Source organism: Corvus moneduloides, chromosome 18 (genome assembly GCF_009650955.1).
Source record: "Corvus moneduloides isolate bCorMon1 chromosome 18, bCorMon1.pri, whole genome shotgun sequence".
Classification (NCBI taxonomy): domain Eukaryota; kingdom Metazoa; phylum Chordata; class Aves; order Passeriformes; family Corvidae; genus Corvus; species Corvus moneduloides.
Window position 1 is genome coordinate 1,619,194 of NC_045493.1, and position 20,681 is coordinate 1,639,874.

At 61.8% G+C, this 20,681-nt stretch overlaps 2 protein-coding genes across 4 annotated transcripts in view; both read right to left on the minus strand.

The window, feature by feature from the left end:
• Positions 1 to 1,284: 1,284 nt before the first annotated feature.
• CABP7 (calcium binding protein 7) lies at positions 1,285 to 10,265 on the minus strand. Its single transcript, XM_032128315.1, has 5 exons — positions 9,544 to 10,265; positions 4,835 to 4,978; positions 3,404 to 3,516; positions 2,367 to 2,520; positions 1,285 to 2,234 (listed from the first exon to the last, which is right to left on the minus strand). The coding sequence occupies exons 1-5, from the start codon at positions 9,650 to 9,652 to the stop codon at positions 2,107 to 2,109; spliced, it is 648 nt and encodes a 215-aa protein (XP_031984206.1). The 5' UTR covers positions 9,653 to 10,265; the 3' UTR covers positions 1,285 to 2,106.
• Positions 10,266 to 17,788: 7,523 nt separating this feature from the next.
• NF2 (neurofibromin 2) overlaps positions 17,789 to 20,681 on the minus strand; it is a 48,525-nt gene continuing 45,632 nt past the window's right edge. For all 3 annotated transcript variants that reach the window (XM_032127830.1, XM_032127831.1, XM_032127832.1), the window contains one exon: positions 17,789 to 19,260. In XM_032127830.1, the coding sequence (XP_031983721.1) occupies positions 19,210 to 19,260 (51 nt within the window). In that variant the 3' untranslated portion in view covers positions 17,789 to 19,209. The remainder of the gene's footprint in view (positions 19,261 to 20,681) is intronic.

Here is a 20,681-nt window from a genome sequence, read left to right on the forward strand (position 1 = left end):
TTTTTTTTTTTTTTTTTTTGCTTCTCTTATGTTTATTCACAGTGTCTATAATAGACCTGGTTAAAAAAAAAAAAATATATATATATATATATATATATATACACATGTCTCCAAGGCCACGTGGCTCCTTTGGAAATGCCAGTCCATAAAAAATCCAAACTTTCTGCGGGGAGATGGATGAAATTTCATTACGGATGCGGAGCCTCCCGCACTTTGCGAGGCAGCCGGAATGATTTCATTGCCGTGGAGCACTTCCCATTTCCATTTCTCATTTGGACGTTCGCTTCAATTTGCTTGATAAATTAGAGAAGATCAAAAAAAAAAAAAAAAGCCCCCCCCAGACCCCAATCAATCAAATGCTGCCAATTCCTCCTGCCATCCCAAAAATGGGGTGTCCCCCCCGTGGTGCTGCAGGGTGGGAATTCCCATGCCAGTGCAAGGAAAACTGGTTTCTGTGGGGAGGTGAAGGTGGAGATGTCCCAGCCCCGATGTCCTGGGATGGGCTCCTCCAGCCCCGTTCCCTGTGGGAAGTGCCCCATAATGGGGGAGCAGCAGCAGCTTTGCCCGATTCTCTGCCAGCCCCAAGCACTTCCCCTGGTTTTATTTATCCCTTTAATCTCTTTGCCATTAAAAATGCATCGCTGGGGGCTCGGGGAGGGCGATCCATTAGGTGGGAATGGGCTCCCACAGCACACACGGACGTGAGGCCGTGAGATTCCCGATGTCCCTTTAGCATGGGGGGGTCACACTGGGGCCAGGCCGCGGTGGTGTAAATCAGGAGTAACACGGTGCTTCCCTCCCACCAGCCTTGGGGCAGGATCCCCAGCCCAGCCCAGGAATGGTGACCCCGTGGAGCCTCTCTGAGCGTCCCAGACAAATCCTGCTGGAATTACTGTTAATCCAGGTGGAAGCACTTCTGGGAGGGGGGTTGGGCTGAGCATCCTCCCTGTCGAGGCAAAGGGGCGTGAAACATCCATCAAACCCAACATAAAATATCAGGGCATGAGACACGGAGAGGGGGATAAAACCACTTGGGTCCATGGGATAGGGCAGGACCTATAGCAGGATTCACAGCTGGAGTGGGGTGGGGGCATGGGAGTTGCTGGGGAGGAGCCAGATCCCACTGCCCCAAAGTTTAGGGATGCTCCAGCCCCCGGGATTCTGGGGATCACAGCCCCCCAAACCAGTGCCCACCTGCCGTGCCAGGAGGCCTCAGCAGCAGCCACGGGTGCTCCCAGGGCCCTACCCCATCACCCTCCACCCCAGCATCTCCAGGAGCCCTCACTTCAGAAATCCCAGTTTTATTTCAGATCGGAAACAACCAACCAGGAAGAACAAAAAAAAAAAAAAAAACAAAAAAAACCAAAAAAACAACAAAAAAACCACCCCACCACCCCAAAACCCCCCAAAAACTCCAAAGGATGAGAAACGGCCCCAAATCCGAACCAGTCCGTGCCCAGGTGGGTGCTACATACAGGCTGGGGGGTTCCGGGGCGTGCGGGGCTCCCTGGCCTCGGGGTCGCTCCGGCTCTTCCCAAGGGGGGTCGGCTCAAAGTGCATCAAGCAGGAGGTCAGGAATGTCCCCGCACCGGGCAGGTGGGGAAACCGAGGCACGGCACGGGGCCGGGGCGAGGGGACGGGGAGGGGCTTTGGGTGGGGGGTTGGAATCCAGCCCTTGGCAGCCAAGTCCATGCAAACGCTCCCGGCTCTAGGAACCATCTCAGGCGCGTGTATTGCTTAGGGGATGATTTGGTTTATCCTAAATATGAGCTCTAACGCTAGATCGGAGAATCCGACGGGATCCGCCGCGGGAGGGGCTCACGGGGCTCCATGCACGTCACATGCACTCACGGGGCGGTTTTTGGCTGGCGAGGGGGGGTCGGTGTGTCGGTGTCGGTACCGAAGTCTCCGCGCTCTGCGCACAGCAGCGACGGCAGCGCCCGGCACGGCGGGGCCCCGGCGCGGCTCCGTCCCCTCGGCTGCCGCCCTCCCGGGGGCGGGTCACGTCTCTGGGCCACAGATGGATGTACATCGAGATATTTATAGATATTTATAGGTGTCTCCTCCTCGCTGTCGCTGCGGGGTCCCCGCGGCGGGGGAACCCCGTTACTTCATCCCGCTGCGCAGCACCTGGTTGGCGGCGATGAGCATCACGCTGATGATGAAGGCGATGGCGAAGGCGCAGATGAGGCTCTTCCGCACGCAGGTCTGGCGGATCTGCTGGCTGGAGCAGGCTGGGGGTGGGACAAACACCGCGTTAGCCCAGTCCCAGATACACCCTCCCCGTGGCACGGATAGCTGGTGCCATCCCCGTGGCGTTTGGCATCCCCGCGGGGGGGTTGGCATTCCCGGTGCCCGGCACTCACTCTCCACGTCGACGGGGCACTCCTCGGCCGTGCCCATGTGGCTCTCCTCCTCCGTCATGATGATGTTCTCGATGTCCTTCATGGACAGGTGCTCGCAGAAGGTGTCGTACAGCAGCCGCTTCAGCTCGTCCACCGTCAGCTTCTGCATGTCACACTGCGGGCACCGGGCATCGGGGTGACCCCACGGCTGGGGGCACAGCGGCCTCCGAGGTGTCCCGGCACCCTTGGGCGTTTTGGGAGGATCTCCCTAGAGTTGTCTGGAAAGGCCTGGTGTCCTGGTGACCCCCAGCAGAGCAAGGGGCACCCAGTGGGGGCTGGCATCAAATGTGGCCTGTTCGTGCCAGGGGCAGAGGAGCTCAGAGGGGTGCACCCCGGCCCTGACCCTGATCCCGATCCTGACCCTGACCCCAGACTGGACCTTGACCCCAATCCTGACGTGAACCTGTTCCTGACCCTCATCCTGACACTGGCCCTGACCCTGACCAAAATCCTGACCCTGGCCCCAACATTAAACCTGATCCCAACCCTCATCCTAACCCTGACTCCAACCCTAACCCTGATCCTAAACCTAGCCCTAACCCTGACCCTTAAACCAGTGCTGACTCTGACTGTAAGGCTTATACTAACCCTAAACTGCAGCCTGAACCTGAGCTTGTCCCTAAACTTGACACTAACCCTAATCTTAAACTATGCTAATCCCAACTCTTAAACCAACCCTAATCTCGTCCTTGACCCAGAGCCTGACTTTCACCCAGCCTAACCCCAACTGCAGCCTTTACCCTGATCGTAACCCTGACCCCAACCCCAACCTTGGCCCCGACCCTGAGCTGTCCCCGCTGCTCTTGGTGCAGGTTTTCGGGCACCATCCCCGGGAGGGGACTGGGGGTGTCCCTACACTCCCATAGGGGCTGGGGGTGTCCCCGTGTTCCTGTGGGGCTGGGGGTGTCCCTGTGTTCCCGTGGGGCTGGGGGTGTCCCTACACTCCCATGGGGGCTGGAGGTGTCCCTGTGTTCCCGTGGAGCTGGGGGTGTCCCTACCTTCCAGAAGACGGTGTCGAAGTCGGTGCCGTGGAACTTCTCCGGGATGCCCGAGGTGGAGAGCTTGGGCCCCAGTAATGTCACAAACTCCTCGAAGTCCACCTGCCCATCACCTGTGGGACACAGGGGTGGGTGTCACCCCCTGCCTGGGCACAGGGCACGTGGGACACTGCCCCTCCCAGAAGAGGCCCCATGGGTGGTCACAGAACCCCAAAACCAGTTGGAGACCTGAAGACCAGCTGGGAACCTCCAGCAAAGTCAGGGAACTTCCAGCTTTGGCCGGGACGCCCGACACTGGACGGAGTCCCCAGGACCCCAGCGCCAACTGGGGACACCCAGTGTGGGCTGGGGTCACCCTAACACCACCTAATCCCCCCACAATGGGATCTGGGACCCCAGTGCTAGCTGGGGAAACCCAACACCACCCAGGACCCCGAGCATGAGCTGGGCCCCCAATTCCAGCTGGGACCTCAATGCCATCTGGAGGCCTCCCAGGGCTAGTTGGGGACCACAAGTGTTGGCTGAGAACCCCCAAAACCAACACTGCATGGGGACCTCCAGCAAAACGTGGGGTCCCCAACACCAGCTGGGATGCCAAACACTGGCTGGGGTCCCCAGTGCTGGATGGGGGCTCTCAGTGCCATCTAGGGACCCCCCATGTTGGCTGGGGACCCCCAAAGCCTTTTGGGCCCCCTTCCAATGTGACCTGGGGACACTCAGTGTCACCTGGAGCCACCAGTACTGGCTGGGGAAGTGAGCTCCAGGACTGTGAGCAACAGTTGGACCCCCAGTTCCAGCCGGGACCCCAATTCCAGCCGGGACCCCAATTCCAGCCGGAACCCCGGTGGTGGCTGTGACCCTGGGGGTGCTTGGTGGCTGTCCTGGCCGTGTCCCCTGGCACTGGGGGACGCTGGCGTGGGGCTGTCAGGGCAGCACTAACGATGAGTAATGAGGGGAGCGGCGCCTTGGCAGCGCTGCCGGAAAGGCTTTTAAATGGGGGAAAAAAGGAAAAGCAATAAATTAAGGAGCTCTTTCAGGTCCCGATGGGCGCGGGAGAGGTGAGGACAGGGTCAGGGTGGCAGCGAGTGCTGGAGGGTGATGGGTGCTGAGGACACGAGCCAGGGTGCGGGATCCACTCCTGGGTGCGGGATCCACCCCTGGGTGCGGGATCCAGCCCCGGCAGCACGGTCCCGGCAGGTTTAACGATCCCACAAGCATCCAGGATCCTTAAATCTGCCCAAACAAAGCTGCAGTGGCAATGATGATGATGATGGATGAGCAGAAGGCTCCAGCAGGAGGCAGAGCCTGGGTCAGGCTCGTCCCACATCCCGTGTCGTGTCCAGCATGCGGGGTGGAAATACGGGAGAATCGGCTCTTTCTCTCCACGGGGGGTCCCGTCCCTGTCCCCATCCCGGCGTCCCGGGCTCCTACCGTCCATGTCGAGGCGCTGGATGATGACCTCCAGCTCCACCTCGTTGGGCATGTACCCCAGGGAGCGCATGGCCGTGCCCAGCTCCTGCTTGGAGATGAACCCGTTGCCATCCCGGTCGAACACCTTGAAGGCTTCCCGGATCTCTGTGGGGGGAGCAGGGATGAGTCCGGCTGCGCTTCCCCCTCCAGCACCCACAGAAGCCCTGTGGGGATCCCACCTCCCTCTCCTGCCAGCATGGAGCGCCCTCCCAGCCTCCCCAGAAGGGTCCGGCCTCCCCAACAGACCCCAAATCTTTCCTCCAATTCCAGTCACCCGCTCGCAGCACCCACCCTGCCCTTGCTGCCGCCACAGCCGAAACCGCGGCACTCTGCCCTAAAAACACATTCCTTGGGTGTGCCTGAGCTTGGGGTGCCACCAGGTGGGCACTGCAGTCGGGGGCATCCCCACGGTGCCGCAGCATCCAGTCGGGAGCACCTCTGAGGATCCATGGGGGGCTGGAGACTGTCCCCATCCCAGGGTCCCGGGGCTGCACCTCCATCCCGGGACCACGGGGTGGGATTGTGCCCCATCCCATGGTCTTAGGGTGGGTCTGTGCCCCCATCCTGGGGTCCAGGGGTGGGTGCTGGAGCTGTGCCACACTTCACCCCCAAAAAATCCCAAATCTTGACGGAATTGCTGCAGCGTTCAGCCCTGTTCGGTGCAGAGGAGGATGGAAGCGGGAGGTTTGGGGATTTCTGGCTCAAAATGAACCCCTGGGATGTGGGGGAAGATCCCTGTGGAGTGGCTGGGAGAGGCTGCAGGGAAACTGAGGCACAGCCTGAGTCCATTGACTCCATCCCACCTCCTGCTGCACTCAGGGCTCTGCTCCTTTTTGGGGCAGTTTCTGGCTTTTTGATGCCACCTGATGTGGAGCTGGAACCAGGCTGATGTAAAAGAAGGAGCAGGAAATTGGGACTGGGGGACAGCGGGAAGCCAGGCCAGGATGTTGGTACCTCTTCCTTCTCTGTGTGGCTGCCAGAGGGATTCGTGCTGGAGGATGCGGCAGGAGAAATGGGCTGTGAACTTTGGGTTTGGGGAGAAAAACCCATATTGGGTCATGGTACCGACCCCCAGTGCTGGGGGACATCCCTGCCTGGATGGTGTCACATCAGTGATGTCTTCAAGGTGTTTTGGGGGAGTTTTGGGGGATTTTGGCCCATCAGTCTAAGCTTCTCCATGACCAGTGTCCCTGCCTGGGCAGGGAGATCCTCCAGCTTCTCCCCGTGCTCCTGGGAGGCCCTCATTATGCTCCAAAATTCATCCTTCAAGGATTCTCATCCCAAAGAGCTCGAAGGTGGCTCCTCATCAGATGGTTTGGGGTGTTGGGGGACAGGCAGGGACGTGTCCTGGCAGTGGCCAGAGCGGGGTCCCAGCTCCCCACTGAGCACCCCCTGCCCCAGCTGTGCCCTGTCTGCTCAGCCCCAAGTGTGAGTCCTTGCCGGGGTGTCACGGGTGTCCCCCAAACTGAGGGGACAGGGGGAGGTAGGAGCAGGGGGAGGTAGGGGCAGGTGGGTGGCTGGCACCTTGTGGGGTCCCCTTGGGGCACCCAGTGCTGCCATCGATCCCCACGGCCACAGGTGGGTGCTGGGGCGGGAGCACCGCACTGGGACCCCGGGGACTCGGTGAACTGGGACGACAGCCGGTGCAGGGACACGGGGAGTGGGCACATGGACAGCACGGAGGGGTGTGAACACACAGAGACACACGGACACACACAGGGACACACACCCCACTGCAGCGGGGCCGGGACACGCCGGCAGTGACACCCACCTGTGTGTGCACACACGGACACGCACACACTCCTCGTGGTGAGGTCACACACCAGCGCCTGCTGGGATGTGCCCGTGTGTGCGAACACACACACAAACACACACAACACCCCTTGCACTGACGCTGGGCACGCACACACAGGGACACAACCAGAGCCACGTCACGGTGACGCTGCACCCCTGTGTGCACACCCAAACGCATTTCAGTGACGCCTGTGAGTGTGCAAACACACCCCCGACACCTTGGAGCGATGTGCTCGTGCACACACACGGGCCTGCACTCACAACCCCCTTGCAGTGGTGTGTGTGTGCATGGATGCAACACACACCGACAGCTCGCAGCGATGCTGTACCTGTGTGTGCAAACACACCCACACCTCGCAGCGATGCTGTACCTGTGTGTGCAAACACACGGACACACACCCACACCCTACAGCGATGCTGTACCTGTGTGTGCAAACACACTGACATCTCACAGCGATGCTGTACCTGTGTGCAAACACACCCACACCTCGCAGCGATGCTGTACCTGTGTGTGCAAACACACTATCTCACAGCGATGCTGTACCTGTGTGTGCAAACACACCCACACCTCGCAGCGATGCTGTACCTGTGTGCGCACACACACACACACACATCTCACAGCGATGCTGTACCTGTGTGTGCACACACACCAACACCTCGCAGCGATGCTGTACCTGTGTGCACACACACCAACACCTCGCAGCGATGCTGTACCTGTGTGCGCACACACACACACACACATCTCACAGCGATGCTGTACCTGTGTGTGCACACACACCAACACCTCGCAGCGATGCTGTACCTGTATGTGCAAACACACCAACACCTCGCAGCGATGCTGTACCTGTGTGCGCACACACACACACACACATCTCACAGCGATGCTGTACCTGTGTGTGCACACACACCAACACCTCGCAGCGATGCTGTACCTGCGTGCACACATGGACAGCTCGCAGCGATGCTGTACCTGTGTGTGCACACACACCCACACGCACCCACACCCCACAGTGATGCTGTACCTGTGTGTGCACACACCCCGACACACATGGACACTTCACAGCAATGCTGTACCTGTGTGTGCACACAGACACACACCCACACCTTGCAGCAATGCTGTACCTGTGTGTGCACACACTGGAACCTTGCACAGCTGCACTTGTGCATGTGCACAAACGCACAAACACCCTGCACTGAGGTACTTGTGCACACACACACACACACACACTGTACTTGTGCACACACATGGACACGCACAGCCACGATGCAGTGCTGCTGTACTCGTGAGTGCACACACCAACACCTGGCACAGCTGCACTTGTGCACGCACACACAACCCCCCTGCAGTGACATCCCTGCGCCTGCACACCCACAGCCCTTGCAGCGGTGCTGCACTTGTGCACGCACACACACACGCACATGCACACGCACAGCCACGTCACGGCGATGCTGCGCTGGTGCACGCAGACACACAAACACCGTGCACAGCTGCACCTGAGCGTGCACAGACACAACCCCGCTGCAGCGATGCTGTGCTTGTGTTCGCACACACGCACACCCCAGCACGTTGCAGCGATGCCGGGCTTGTGCACAGGCACACAAACACCCTCTGCAGCAGGGCTGTGCGTACAAACCCGTCCTGCTGGGACGCCGAGCGTGTGCACACACGCACACAAACACCTCCTGCAGCGAGGCGGTGCATGGGCACACACACGTGCTGCAGTGACACAAACACTGGCACAGCCACAGAGGCTGGCACGGCCACGCACACACTGACACTGGCACAGCCACACACACAGAGCCGCCCTGCAGCGAGGCCGTGCGTCTGCACACAGATGTGTGAGCGCACAGATGCGGGAGCACACCCGCAGCACGCGGTGCAGGGGGTGTGACACGCCTGTGCACACACACACAGCCCCTGCAGTGAGGCTGTAACAGGCACGTCAGCGCACACGCACAGCCTGCAGAGCTGCACACACACACACACACACACACACAGCCCTTGCACGCCGGTGGGAGCGCCTGCTCGGGGCTCCCACATGGATTTTGGGGGTCCCCTAACCCCCAGCCCTGTGGCTCCCTGCCTCAGTTTCCCCACGGGGATGCCGGGGGCTCCAGGTTTGGTGCTGGGCCAAGGGTGCTCTCCCCAGGCAGAGTGGGGACGTGGGTGAGGTCACCCCCCCATGGCTCAGTTTTCCCCCCGCTGCCGGGTCTGGAGCGGGGGGTGCTGCACCCCTCTGCCCCAGGCTCCCCAGGGATACCCCAGAGCCGGGGACTGCCAGTGCCCGTCCCGCCGCCCCGGCAAACTTTTGGGGTGGAAAAAGCCATTCTGGTGGCAGCGAGCGAGCTGAGCTCGGCCCCTCTCATCGCACGGGTGGGCAGAGCCCCGCCGGCCGCTCCTCCCGGCCGGAGTCCGGTGACACCGGGACTGCGTGGAGCTGCCGTGACCCGGGGGGTGACACGGGTGACAGCCACCCCTCGGGGCCCCCGCGCCACCAGCCACTGTCATATTATGACAGCGGGGAGGGGGTGACCCCGCCGCGCCGCGGAGGGGGAAACCGGCCCCCCGCCACTACCGCCGGTGCCTGCTGTGTCATATTGCCACAACCGGGGGCCCGGGACCCCCGCACGCCTCCCCCTTCAGCTTTCCTTCCTCTCCTCCTCCTTCTCCTCCTCCTCCTTCTCCATCCATCCGCATCCCGCTCGCCCTCAGCTTCCCCACGGCGCCGGGGGAACGCGCACCCCGACTCCGCCACAGCCGCATCCCACGGGATGGGCTTCCCAGTCCCCCAAACCTCCTCACCCCACAACCCCATGGGATGCCCCCCTCAGCCCCCCCCGATCCCCAGCCCCGGCAGCCCCCCAAACCCGCTCACCCTCCAGCTCATCCTCGGGGATCTCCACGGGGCGCTGCTCGGCGAGGATGTTGGGGACGGTGTAGATCCCCCGGTACATCAACGCCGCCGTCACCGGGTGGAAAGGCATCTTCGGGGCTCCCCAAAACCCAAAGTTTAAACCCAAATCTCGTCGGGTAGAGGTGGGGTTCCCCCCGGTCGGTGCCGCCGGACGCTAAACACAAGTTGCCGGTACCCGCCGCCCCCCGCCCGGTACCCACCGGCCAGGGGGGGCCGGGGCGGGCGGGCGCTCCCCGTCCTCCGGGGCCGGCGGCGGGACGGGGCTGGCGGCGGAGCCCCTCACCGTGGAGTCAGGGCGCGGGGGGGCTCCGCTGGGGGCGGCCCGCTTCCCCCGCGCACATGCCCTCCCGAAGTGGAAACGGGAGGTGAAAGCATCCAAGCCCCGGTTAAATCCCGGTGGAAGCGGCGGCGGCGGCGGGGGGGACGGGGCTGGCCATACCGCTCAGGGCCCCCCCTCCGCCCGGAGCCCCCCCACCTCCGCCCGGGGCCCCCCTTCCGCCGGCCCCGGGCCGCTCACAGCCCCCGGGGAGCCGCTGCCACCGGGCCACGCTCCCCGGTGGGGCCCGGCATGGCGGGGCCGAGGCTAAAGGCGGCCTCTTCGTCTTCCTCCTCCCTCCTCCTCCTCCTCTTCTTCTTCCCCGCCAAGTGTCCCGGGCAGGCCGGGGCTCGCTGCCGCCGCGGTTCAGCCCCCGCCGCGCTCCCGCCGCCCCCCCGCCGCCGCCGGCAGCCGGAGCATCCTCGGCCCCGGCCCCGGGAAGCGGCGGCGGAATCCGGGGAGCGGCGTCGCCGGGTGGGTTTTGAACGGTCCCGCCCGGGAAATGGGGCTGGGGGCGGGGGGAAGGTGGGGCCTCCCCCCGGGGGGGCGGCGAGGGGGGGCAGTGCGGCAGTGAGGGGGAGCGTCCCGGGCCGCAGGGAGGGGGGAGTGGGAGATGCTTGGTACCGCGGGGGTGCTCGGGGGGTGCTGGGGGTCGGCAGGCAGGGCTGGGGGGCCCCGTGGCACCCCCTGTCCCGGCGGGTGTCACCCCGGGGTCCCCACACGCAGCACCCCATGGCCCGGCGGTTGTCACCCCGAGGTCCCCACACATCACACCCCAGGGTGCCACCACCCCCAGGTCCCCGCACATGGCACCCTGGTCGTGGGGCAGTCACCGTCCCAGGGTCCCTGCTGGTTCCTGGGATTGTCATCGTCCCTAGAAGCCATCATCTGCATGTGGCACCCACACCCAGACGTTCGCCACTCCCAGGTCCTTGCACGTGGCACCCCGGGCTGTCACCACACCGCTGTCCCCGCGCACGGCATCCCATGCCTGGGCAGTTGTCACCCCAGTGTCCCCGCACTTGGCACCCCAGCCTGCCACCACCCCAAAGCCCCTGCCCGTGCCACCCTGGGCTGGCCATCACCCCGAGGTCTCCGGAGTGCTGTGGGGTGACAGGGACCCCAGGGCCGGGCCTCCTGCTCCCACAGCTGGGAAGAAATGAGCCATGGAAGAGGCAGGAAGCAGGACCAGGAGCGAAGCCCTCTGTCCTTGTCACCTTTTCCAGTCATCCTCTGCTTCCCCCCAACCTTGATCACATTTTTCACCTTATTTCTCACTTGGACATTGATTAATCACAGTTGGGCTCCTGCACCAGTGCAGGTCCCCACCGTGCCATGTCCCCACGGCACCCGTGTCCCTGTGACATCCCTGCGCTCAGGCACATGGCAAGGGATGCTTCCAGGACCTGGCACCTCTCCTGCCATCTCCATCACGCTCTCAAATCCTGCTGTCCCCCTTCCCCGGGCTGGGTGTCCCAGCAGACCCCGGCCCGCTGGGAGATGGAGGTCACAATGTCCCCCGTGTCTCCGTGGCGTCTCTGGAGGAGGGGACAGTGGCACAGGGGGGCTGCCAAAGGCTCCTGCTCTGCACGTTTGGAGACGCTGTGGTGGGAGGGAAGGGTCTGGGGGCCGGAGGGATGCGGTTCCCAGAGCTGGAACAGGGTGGGAGAGAGAAAAGGGGAACAGTTGGCACCTCCCAGGTTCTCACCGGACACCAAGGATGCGTCAGAGCGATGGGGAAACTGAGGCACGGCTGGACCCGCTCCAGATGCGCCTCTCACCTCGGCACCGTCACAAGAACCCCGAAAATCTTGGAATAGGATTCCTGCTGCTCCAACCAACTGCTTCACTAAGCCCCCCCTCGCCTCCTGCAGTCGCCGCGGACACGTGCTCAGCCTCATCCAATTCACCGCTGCCGGGAATTTTCGGGCTGCTCCAACCTCCTGCATGCTGAACCCTCCATCTCCCGGCGGAGCAGCCAGGACCCCGCTCCGGGGCTCCCAAAGCCCGGCGCTGCCTCCCGCCAGCGCTGCCGCCGCTGGATGTAACCAGCTGGGGTCCCCTTTAAGCTATTTTTTAGTTGGGAGAAATTTCCCTCTCCGGCAGCAGAAAACCGCCACGGCCACGCTCCGGAGAGGGAGATTTCAGGGATGAGCAATTCCCGGTGCTGTGGGGTCCCAGCTCCCAGGGCAGGGTCGTTCCTCCCCGGGGAGTCGTGGCTTGGGGGGTGGATTCTTCCAACTCTGCTAAAATTCCCTTCTCCCCCGGAGGTCGGGATGGGCTTGGGGCACATGGATCTGTGTCCCCCGGGGAGTCTCCAGTGTCTGATACTGCGGTTGAGACCCCAGCACTCGAAGGGGGAAATGCTGATAATAACAAGTGGCTTTTGGGGAGAAACAAACCCAAAAAAGCAAAGCCTGATTGAAAATCTCCCCTTTTTTTTTTTTTTTTTTTAAACAGATCAATTTGCTCTTCGATGTTAACGAAGTTCCCTCCCAATTAATTCTCCAGACGCCCTGGGATGGAACCTCATTAATTTCTCACCACCCAAATCCCAGCAGGAATAACAGGGCCAGGTTCTGGGCTTTTCCCCTCAAATCCCCAGCGGAGCTCCCTGTGCAGCGCCAGGGACCTGTTGGAGCCGCCTTCCCAAAGGAATGAGGGCCTCCGGTCATCCCGGCTCCCGCTCCCTGGGGATGGGGGGTGGGCAGGCGGCACAGGGCGGGGGGAGGAGAATTAAGTGGCTCAATTGCGTTTGAAGCCCTGATTGGGTTTTCGTTCATTAGAGATCGGAGCTCTCTCCGTGTTTCCCGGAGCCCGGCTCAGCCGCACTGCTCCCTTCCGCCCGGGATGGAGGCTGGGACGGTCCGTGCCGGCTCCCTCTGCCCCTGTGCCGAATCCCCTCACTGATTTTGTGCGGAGAAGCTCTGGGATTTCCTCGGAGCTCAGCCCTAAAACGATGGGGTGGAGGCAGCGGTGTCCCAGGGATTTCAGGTAAAATCCCAGCCACAGCCGCTGGGATGTTGGGAATGTTCCTCTTCGCAATTCCTCCATTATTTGGGAATCCTTTCCACAATTCCCCCTTTATTTCACCCGGGGCTCGGGCCAGCCTTGCCATCAGGTCAGTGCCACCTCTCTCCTCTGTCCCTTTGTCCCTCTGGAGACAGCAGCACTTTCCCAACACTCCCAGGTGTTTTCCTAATTAGCTGATCCCACTAACGAGGCTGGTGGGATCCAGGCCTGGTGGTGCGTGGTTTATTTGCAGCTTCAGAACGATCTCACTGCCAAGGGCCCTCGCTCTGGGTTCACATCCCAACACCAACGTCCTTATTTCTGTCAGGGATTTGAGGGCATGGAAAGGAAAAGGGCTGAAGTGGCTCTGGCACAGGGACGGGACTGATTGAGCTTTAATTAATCTGCTCCTCGTTTATCCCTCCCATGGCAGCGCTGAGGGGCCCTTCTGGCTCCCCCCTGCCCTCTGCCCAGCCAAGACTCCTGGGCTCCTTCCTGCCTGAGGGATGAGGTGGGATGGGGTGAGGATGAGGACTGGGATGGGATGAGGATTAGGATGGGATTGGGATGAGGTGGGGTAGGATGGGATGAGATGGGGAATGAGGATGTGGATGGGATGAGGATGAGTATTGGGATGGGATTGGAATGGAATGAGATGGGGATGAGAATGGGCATAGGATGAGGATTGGGATGGGGATGACATAGGGATAGGGATAGCAATGGGATGAGGATGGGGTCAGGGTTGGAAATGGGATGAGGATGGTGAAAGGGATCCCTCACAGGAGTGGAGAGGGGAAGGGATGGGGATGGGATTGGAGATGGGATGGGGATGCCCCAAAGCCATGGGAAAGCTGACAGGGATGAGGAAACTTTACAGCTGGGGACGGAACAAACCTGTGCTGGGTGCCCTCAAATGCCCCAGGACAACCCCAGGGACCTCCTGGCAGCCTGAGGGGGTTGGGATGGGATTTGGCACCAGAGCATCCTCCAGACACTCCCATCGCTCCCCCGGGCACCGGGAGGGGACGTGAGCGCCCCGGGGGTGTCGTTGTGACATTTTAAAGTCCCTGGCACTGAGCCCTCGGAGGCGCCGGAGGCATCAATCTCCCGGGGCCGTGCTGTCAGGTGGGTATTTAGTGAAATGTTTCCTAAATGAACGCTTGATGGGAGAAGAGGGATGGCTGCAATGTTCCGAGCCGCAAGGTTATCCCGGCCGCCGGCTGCCAGCTCCCAGCGCCCGCTGGAAACCCGGGAAGGGCAGAGGAGAGAGCCCCTGGGGAGGGGTCAGCAGCCGCCTCCCCGCGTGGCCGTGACTTTTCCCACACTGGGATGCACTCGGGAACAAATCCCACCCGTGATGGGGAAACGCCGGGCGCGGCTCCAGGCAGCCGGTGCGGGTGGGGAGGGAAGGGGGAATGGGAAAAGCTCAGAGAGCTCCGCTGAATGTGGGTTCTGAAGGGGGGAAATAACCCTGCCATGGGAGGAGGCAAGAATTCTGCTTAGGGGGAATTTTTCTTCAGGGGAAAATGGGAAAGATTGAGATGAGCCTGTTCTTAGCACCCCTCCGAGCAGATGCAGCCCGGGATGCCGCGGGCAGCGGTGACTCCGCTTGCTCCTGCCAGGAGATGGAGCAGGAAACAACTCCCAGAGACCTCAGTCAAAGACCCTCAGACTCATTAATAGCATCAGAAGCAATGTTTTGGACATCACAGCCTGCCCAGGAAGGAAAGTTGGAGCACAGGGTGGGATCTGGCTTTCCAGGAGGAAAGGTGGTGTCTCCTGCACACCGGTGCCCCCAGGACACCGGGCCTGGCTCTGCTCCCATCCCGCTGCTGGTGCAGAGCAACAGGAGACATCGGCTCCACCTCTCTGGGATGCTGTGACCTGTTGCAGGGGGATGCCCTGTGAAGCCAGAATCCAGTGGTACCCAGTGCGAGGATGGCCAGAAAGGGGCAGCGAGCACATCCCTGCGGGGCTGTGACAGCGCCCAGTCCCTGAGGCCGAGCAGAAGGTGATGGCAGTGGGACTCCCACATTCCTGCTCCCGATCTGACCCCAGGGCAGGGATGGCAGCACCCCACCACCTGGTCCTGCTCCCTACCGTGATCCCACACCCAGAACCCCACACTCGGCTCCAGGGATTCACCCTCTGCTCGCTGGGAGCTGGAGCAGCTCCACATCCATTTGATTCCATAACATCCATGTATTATCCCTTCTCGGGGCTGAGTGGGCAGCTCCGGTCCCAGCCAGGGGTTCCGGCTCCGCAGCTGTGGCTTCCCTGCACAATGAATCCCTGATTAACCTGGCAAAACACACGGAGCTTGCCAGGTCTCCGTGGGGAGCGGGGTGGCCCTGGGTGCCAGTCCCCCTCGAGGCTGCCTCTCCGCTCCCTTCTCCCTCTTAAATTCATTTCCTTCCCCTTTTTTCTTCCTGGACGACAAAGGTGGAGGGACGCAGCCGGCAGCGCCGTGCCAGCCATCAGCGGGGATGGATGAGGATGGATGAGGAGGGATGGGGATGGATGGGGATGGATGGGGATGGCGGGGACAGCGCCGGGCTGGCAGCTGGCAGCCGAGGGGGAATAAGGTCCCCGTGTCCTCAAGGCACCGTCCGAAAAGAGCAGGATCCTGCCGGCTGCGACCCCTGGGAGCAGCGTTTTACCCCCTCACCTGCCGGGGCCAGAGGGTGCCCTGAACACCCTGGGGTGCCTGCGGGCAGGGATGGGGGGTCCCGTGGGCTGGTCCCCCCAATTCCCACCGCTCTTGGGTGGGCAGTGGGTGACCCCGAAGAGCCGCTGAGGTGCCCTGGTCTCCCCAGCTCCACCCGACCTTGTGGTGGCCCATGGCCAGGTGCAACCGTGCCGTGCCCTTGTGCTCGAACCCTTCCCTCATGTACACCCCCCCCACACACGTGCAGGAGCCCCCCAACCCTGCCCGGGCTTTGTCGGTGTCCCCCTGTCCCCACAGTGACCCCCTCCCTTGTCCCCCTGAGGCACCCGGGGCTGGGCAGCACCCCGGGGTGCAGGGGGACAGCGGGAGGGTGACAGAGCAGCAGCCCATGGGTGTGGGGAGGCCACACCAGCAGTCCCCGGGCTGCACAGCCAAGCCAGAGCCATCCCTGCCTCAGTTTCCCCATCTATCCCGTCTGCCCATTCCAAGCTCTTTTCCTGCAGGAGTTGCTGGCCAAAGCTGTGCATGTTTTGGGGGGGCTCTGAACCGGCACCCTGAATCCCCAGCCAGGGCTCCTGGCCCCTGACTTGCCACCCACGGCCACTCTGTGTCCCTTCTGTCCCTTTCATCTCCAGCTCTCTACATTTTATGTTATTGCTGAGAGTATTTAATGGTTTGGAAGTGAAATAACGTGAGTTGAGGAGACTTTGGGGACCCCAGAGTGAACTGCTGCCAAAGCACTCCCAGGGTGCTGCCTGGGATTGGCCAAATCCCCAATTCCCTTCCTCAGGAACCCACGGCTGGGGAAGCGGCTGGGAGAGGTGCACGGCAAAGGCTTCTCAAAGCACCGCTTTGCTCCTCCAGCAAAGTCAGCTCACACCAACCCACGCCCGCAGCTCCTGTTGAGTTCAATTTGCTAAAAAGGGAAAAAATCAGGGTGAAACTTCCTTTGACAGGAGAGAAGTGGCCTGGGATGTGCCAGGGAGGGCGGGCAGGGAGCTGGCACCGGGCTGGGAGTGTGAGAGGCGACTCTGGGAGCGCAGAAAACCCTGAGGGTGCAAGGCTGGGAATGTGCAAGGCTGGGAATGTGCAGTGCTTTGTGCAGAGCACTGGGAGCAACAAGGATCCCCATGCCAGAGGTGGATCCATGCTGCATCCATCCCTGGCTTCACCCGGTGCATCCTCAGCGCATCCATCCCTGCACATCCATCCATCCCAGCACATCCCATCCCAGCACATCCATCCCAGCACATCCATCCCTGCATGTCCATCCCTTCACGTCCATCCCTTCACATCCATCCCAGCACATCCATCCCTGAAGCTCCACCCCTGCACATCCCATCCCTTCACATCCATCCTTTCACATCCATCCCAGCACATCCATCCATCCATCCCAGCACATCCATCCATCCCAGCACATCCCATCCCTGCACATCCATCCCCTGTGCATTCCCAGTGCATCCCCCTGCCCTCCTGCCCTGGCCTGTGCTGGAAAGAGCTCTTCTGGATGAATTTCAGGATGCAGGCGGTGCAGGTGACACACCAGTTGAATTCCTGTCACCACAGGCCACGTGGGAAATCGAGTCACCCTCCACATCCCTCACCGGCTGCCTTCAGCCTCCCCAGAATTCCCGTGGGTATCCCACTGGCATCCCTCTGCCAAAAGAAACCCCGTCCCTCCCCCCTCAGCCCTGCTTAAAACAACAACAACCGGAAAAAATCCCCCAGCCCACCCGCGGCGCTGGGGACGAGCTCTGGTCAGGAGCTCCGGGGAATGTCCCGGGATTTTGCTGCCGGAGAGCGGATGAAAAGCATCCATCGCCGATCCCAGCGGGGTCGGAGGGCCGGGAACAGCCCCGGGGGTCGGGGCTTGCTGGGCTGGGCCGGTTTCGTCCGTGATTAATTATAAAATTGAGGTCAATGCAGCACATCCTTTATTCATTCCAGGCAGGACGGGATCAGGGATGGCAAACACCGGGCTCAGCCCCTCTGGGCACCCCAAACCCCTCTTCCCTCAAGGAGGGATGCAAAGAGCCCCAAGGGACCGGGGACAGCGGGACCCCGGAGCCATCCCGATCCCGTGGGAGCTGCCGGAGGGATCCCAGCACTGCAGCCGCGCTTCCCAGTAATCCCGGCACCGCTAACTGCGGCAGCCGGGCTCCGAGCAGTCTTTCCCAAAGGAAAAAAAAAAAAGGCAAAGAAGCCTCAGCTCCCCTCCTAGTGCTGTGAATTTTTATTAAAACAGGAGAAAACAGTTATTCCTTCGGAGTACAACAGTCCAGGGAATGGGAAAGCGGCTGTGCCAGGCCACAGCCATCCGAACTGCAGCCACGTGCGGGGAATTGATCCCAGGGTTTAAATAAAAAGGGTTGGGATGGGATTTACTCCACGCCAAGCCCCGGGCTGAGCCTGCGGTGGGGCTGTGGGTCCGGGGAGGTTGTGGGAAGGAGGAACTGGGGGTCCTGAGGGGACGTGGGGGATCCTCAGGGCAGCACCGGCTCTGCTGGAGGGTAAATCGCAGCTGGAAGAGGATTCCACCCGAGCGGGGGACAGGATTTGGGACGGAGACAGGAACGGAAGGTCAGAGCATCCCTGTTCCCCCCGCGGGGGGGGTCAGAGCAAAGGCACCCGCGATGGGACAGGCAGGAGCAGGCAGCCCCGGGCTCAGCCCGGGAAGGGGGCTGGGACGCCCTGGGATCCAGGGAAAGCCCAGCCCGGTGCCCCCGGACCCCCCAGCCTGAAGCTGCCCAGGTTTGTCACAGTTTGCAGGAACAAGAAGGTTTCATTTGGTTGGCACTAGCTGTTCTCCCGCTCCCTGTGCCCAGCAGCGAGGAGGAGGAGGAGGAGGAGGACCCCTTCCTCCCACCTCCTCTCCCCAGGGAAGCAGCCAAGGATCCCCCCAGCCCCAGGTCCCTGGAACCCGCTCCCTGCTCCTCTCCCACCCCAGCGGGCGCTGGGAGAGCCGGCGCGACGCTCCTGATTTACAGCACTCCACTGGAACATGCTCGGGATCCTAATGGAGCTCCCGGCACCGCCGCACGCGCCGGGCTCCGGGAGCAGAGCAGGGCTCCAGGGCCGGCACACGGAATTCCAGGCTGGCACAAGGGGCTCCGGGAGCAGAGCAGGGCTCCAGGGCCGGCACACGGAATTCCAGGCTGGCACAAGGGGCTCCGGGAGCAGAGCAGGGCTCCAGGGCCGGCACACGGAATTCCAGGCTGGCACACAGCTCCGAGCCCACAGGAGAAGGCAATCCAGAGGGATGTCATCCCTGCCAGGGAGCCCCTCGGGCACACTCCTCTGCTGGCTGCCAGGGTGGGAAGGCACAGCCACAGCCCCGACCCCCGGCTCCAGGGAAAAGCCTGGAGGGCCGAGCCTGGAAGCAAAGCTAGAAAAATAAGGAAAAAAGCTGGAAAACCCAGGAAAACAAAGTGTCAGGAGGAGGAGGATGAACGGATGCTGAGCTAGAGAGCATCACACAGTCCATGGGCAGCCGGCCCCGAGTCCATCGGTGCGCAGAGGCTGGAGCAGCTGGCTGGGTCCGGGGTGATCCCTCTGGCAGCCCCCGGCTCCGGGACAGGCTCCGGCTGGGCAGGAGCCTCGGGAAGCAGCAGCGGTGCGGAGCAGTTGTCTCCTAGAGCTCCTCGAAGAAGGCCACGCGGGACTTGGTGCTCTGTAGAGTGAGCTGGAAGAGAGCAGAGCGGGATCAGGGGGCACCCTCCAACCTCACAGGGGGCACCCGCCCCAGAGTCACCGCCAGGAGGGAGCTGCTGCCTCCTGTACCCCTCCGAAAGTACCAGGGAACGTGGAAGCCGGGGGGGTGCAGAAGCTGGGGGTCGTGCAGCCCCCACCACAGCAAGCACAGCCCAGGGAAAGCGGGGCAGAGACTCAGTCAAGGTCATGGGCATGGCTGAGGCTTCCAGGATGTGGGATACACGGCAGAGCAGATCCAAGGAGCCAGTCCAGGGGCCCCTGACAAGGAGGACATACGAGGGGTCTTGGGAAGCTGGAGGAGAAACACCTCCATGAGCTGAGGGAGAACCCACAACTCCAGCAGCCACCGGCACGTGTCCCCTCTGTCACCAAACATCCAACCCCATCCCAGCACGTGTGATCCATGCAGCCACCCCGGGACCTCATCCCAGCCTTGCCCCATCCATTCCACTGGAGGACAGAGCCGGAGAGCCCTCTCTCCCAGGACTGTCCTTGCAGGCCCAGCAGGACTCAGAAACCCTTGGAAAGCTTTCCACAGCCATCCCAAAAATAACACCCCACGGAGTAGCCGTGAGCCCGTTTGCTAACAGGCCAGAGGAGATAAAGGAAATCCTCAGTGGTGGGGAAGAAATCCCAGGATTTACAGACATCCCGATGGAGTGCACCGGGAGAAGTGCCACCTTCCCGGCAGCTGCTGGATCGCCAGGAGTTTGCCAAAGCAGCCGGCTAATTGCCAGGGCTCGGCTTCAGCTGGATTAAGCACGGTGCCTTCCGTCAGGAATGCTGGTTTTGCTGGAACAGGAATCCTGGGATCACCTTACAGTGAGTTAAGCCCCTCAACCAGGCTGTCAGGCGTTTTCCCCCTCCCTGCTTCTCCCCCATGGCTCTTCCTCAGTAATTCCTTCACAGCTCTAATGCCAGTCGGGAAAAAATCTGTATTGCAGGGGAAATTTCTGCAGGGCCTTAATAATCTTTCTTGGCAGCAGCTCCTGGGCCAGGGCTGGCTCTCCTCCTCCTCAGCATCCCCCTGGCTGCTCCAGTGTCCCCTCTGGAGCTGGATGGGAGGTGGGTGAGGTGGGACAGGGATTCTCTGAGCTACAGGCAGTGTTTTTCCTCTCTAAGGCTGGAGAGGGAAAAAAAAAAAAAAGGAGCAGAGAGCCCCAGGCTGCTGCCAGACCCACTGCTGGGGCCATCTGACAGGAAGCCCCATCCCTGGAAGTGTTCCAGTGTCTAAAGGGGTACAAAACAGTTGGAGAAGGACTTGGGACAAGGCCTGGAGCAACAGGGTAAGGAGAAAGGGCAGGGCTGGATGGGAAATTGGGAAGGAATTGTTCCCTGGGAGGGTGGGCAGGCCCTGGCACAGGGTGCCCAGAGCAGCTGGGGCTGCCCCTG

Bases quoted from the DNA above. Each gene is read 5' to 3' on its own strand.
- CABP7 (XM_032128315.1), bottom strand. From the start codon at position 9,652: ATGCCTTTCCACCCGGTGACGGCGGCGTTGATGTACCGGGGGATCTAC. The intron at 4,979-9,543 runs GTGAGCGGGTTT...CTCCCCCCACAG, and splicing joins CCCCGAGGATGAGCTGGAGG to AGATCCGGGAAGCCTTCAAG. The intron at 2,235-2,366 runs GTGAGTGCCGGG...TCCCACCCCCAG, and splicing joins GTGCCCCGTCGACGTGGAGA to CCTGCTCCAGCCAGCAGATC.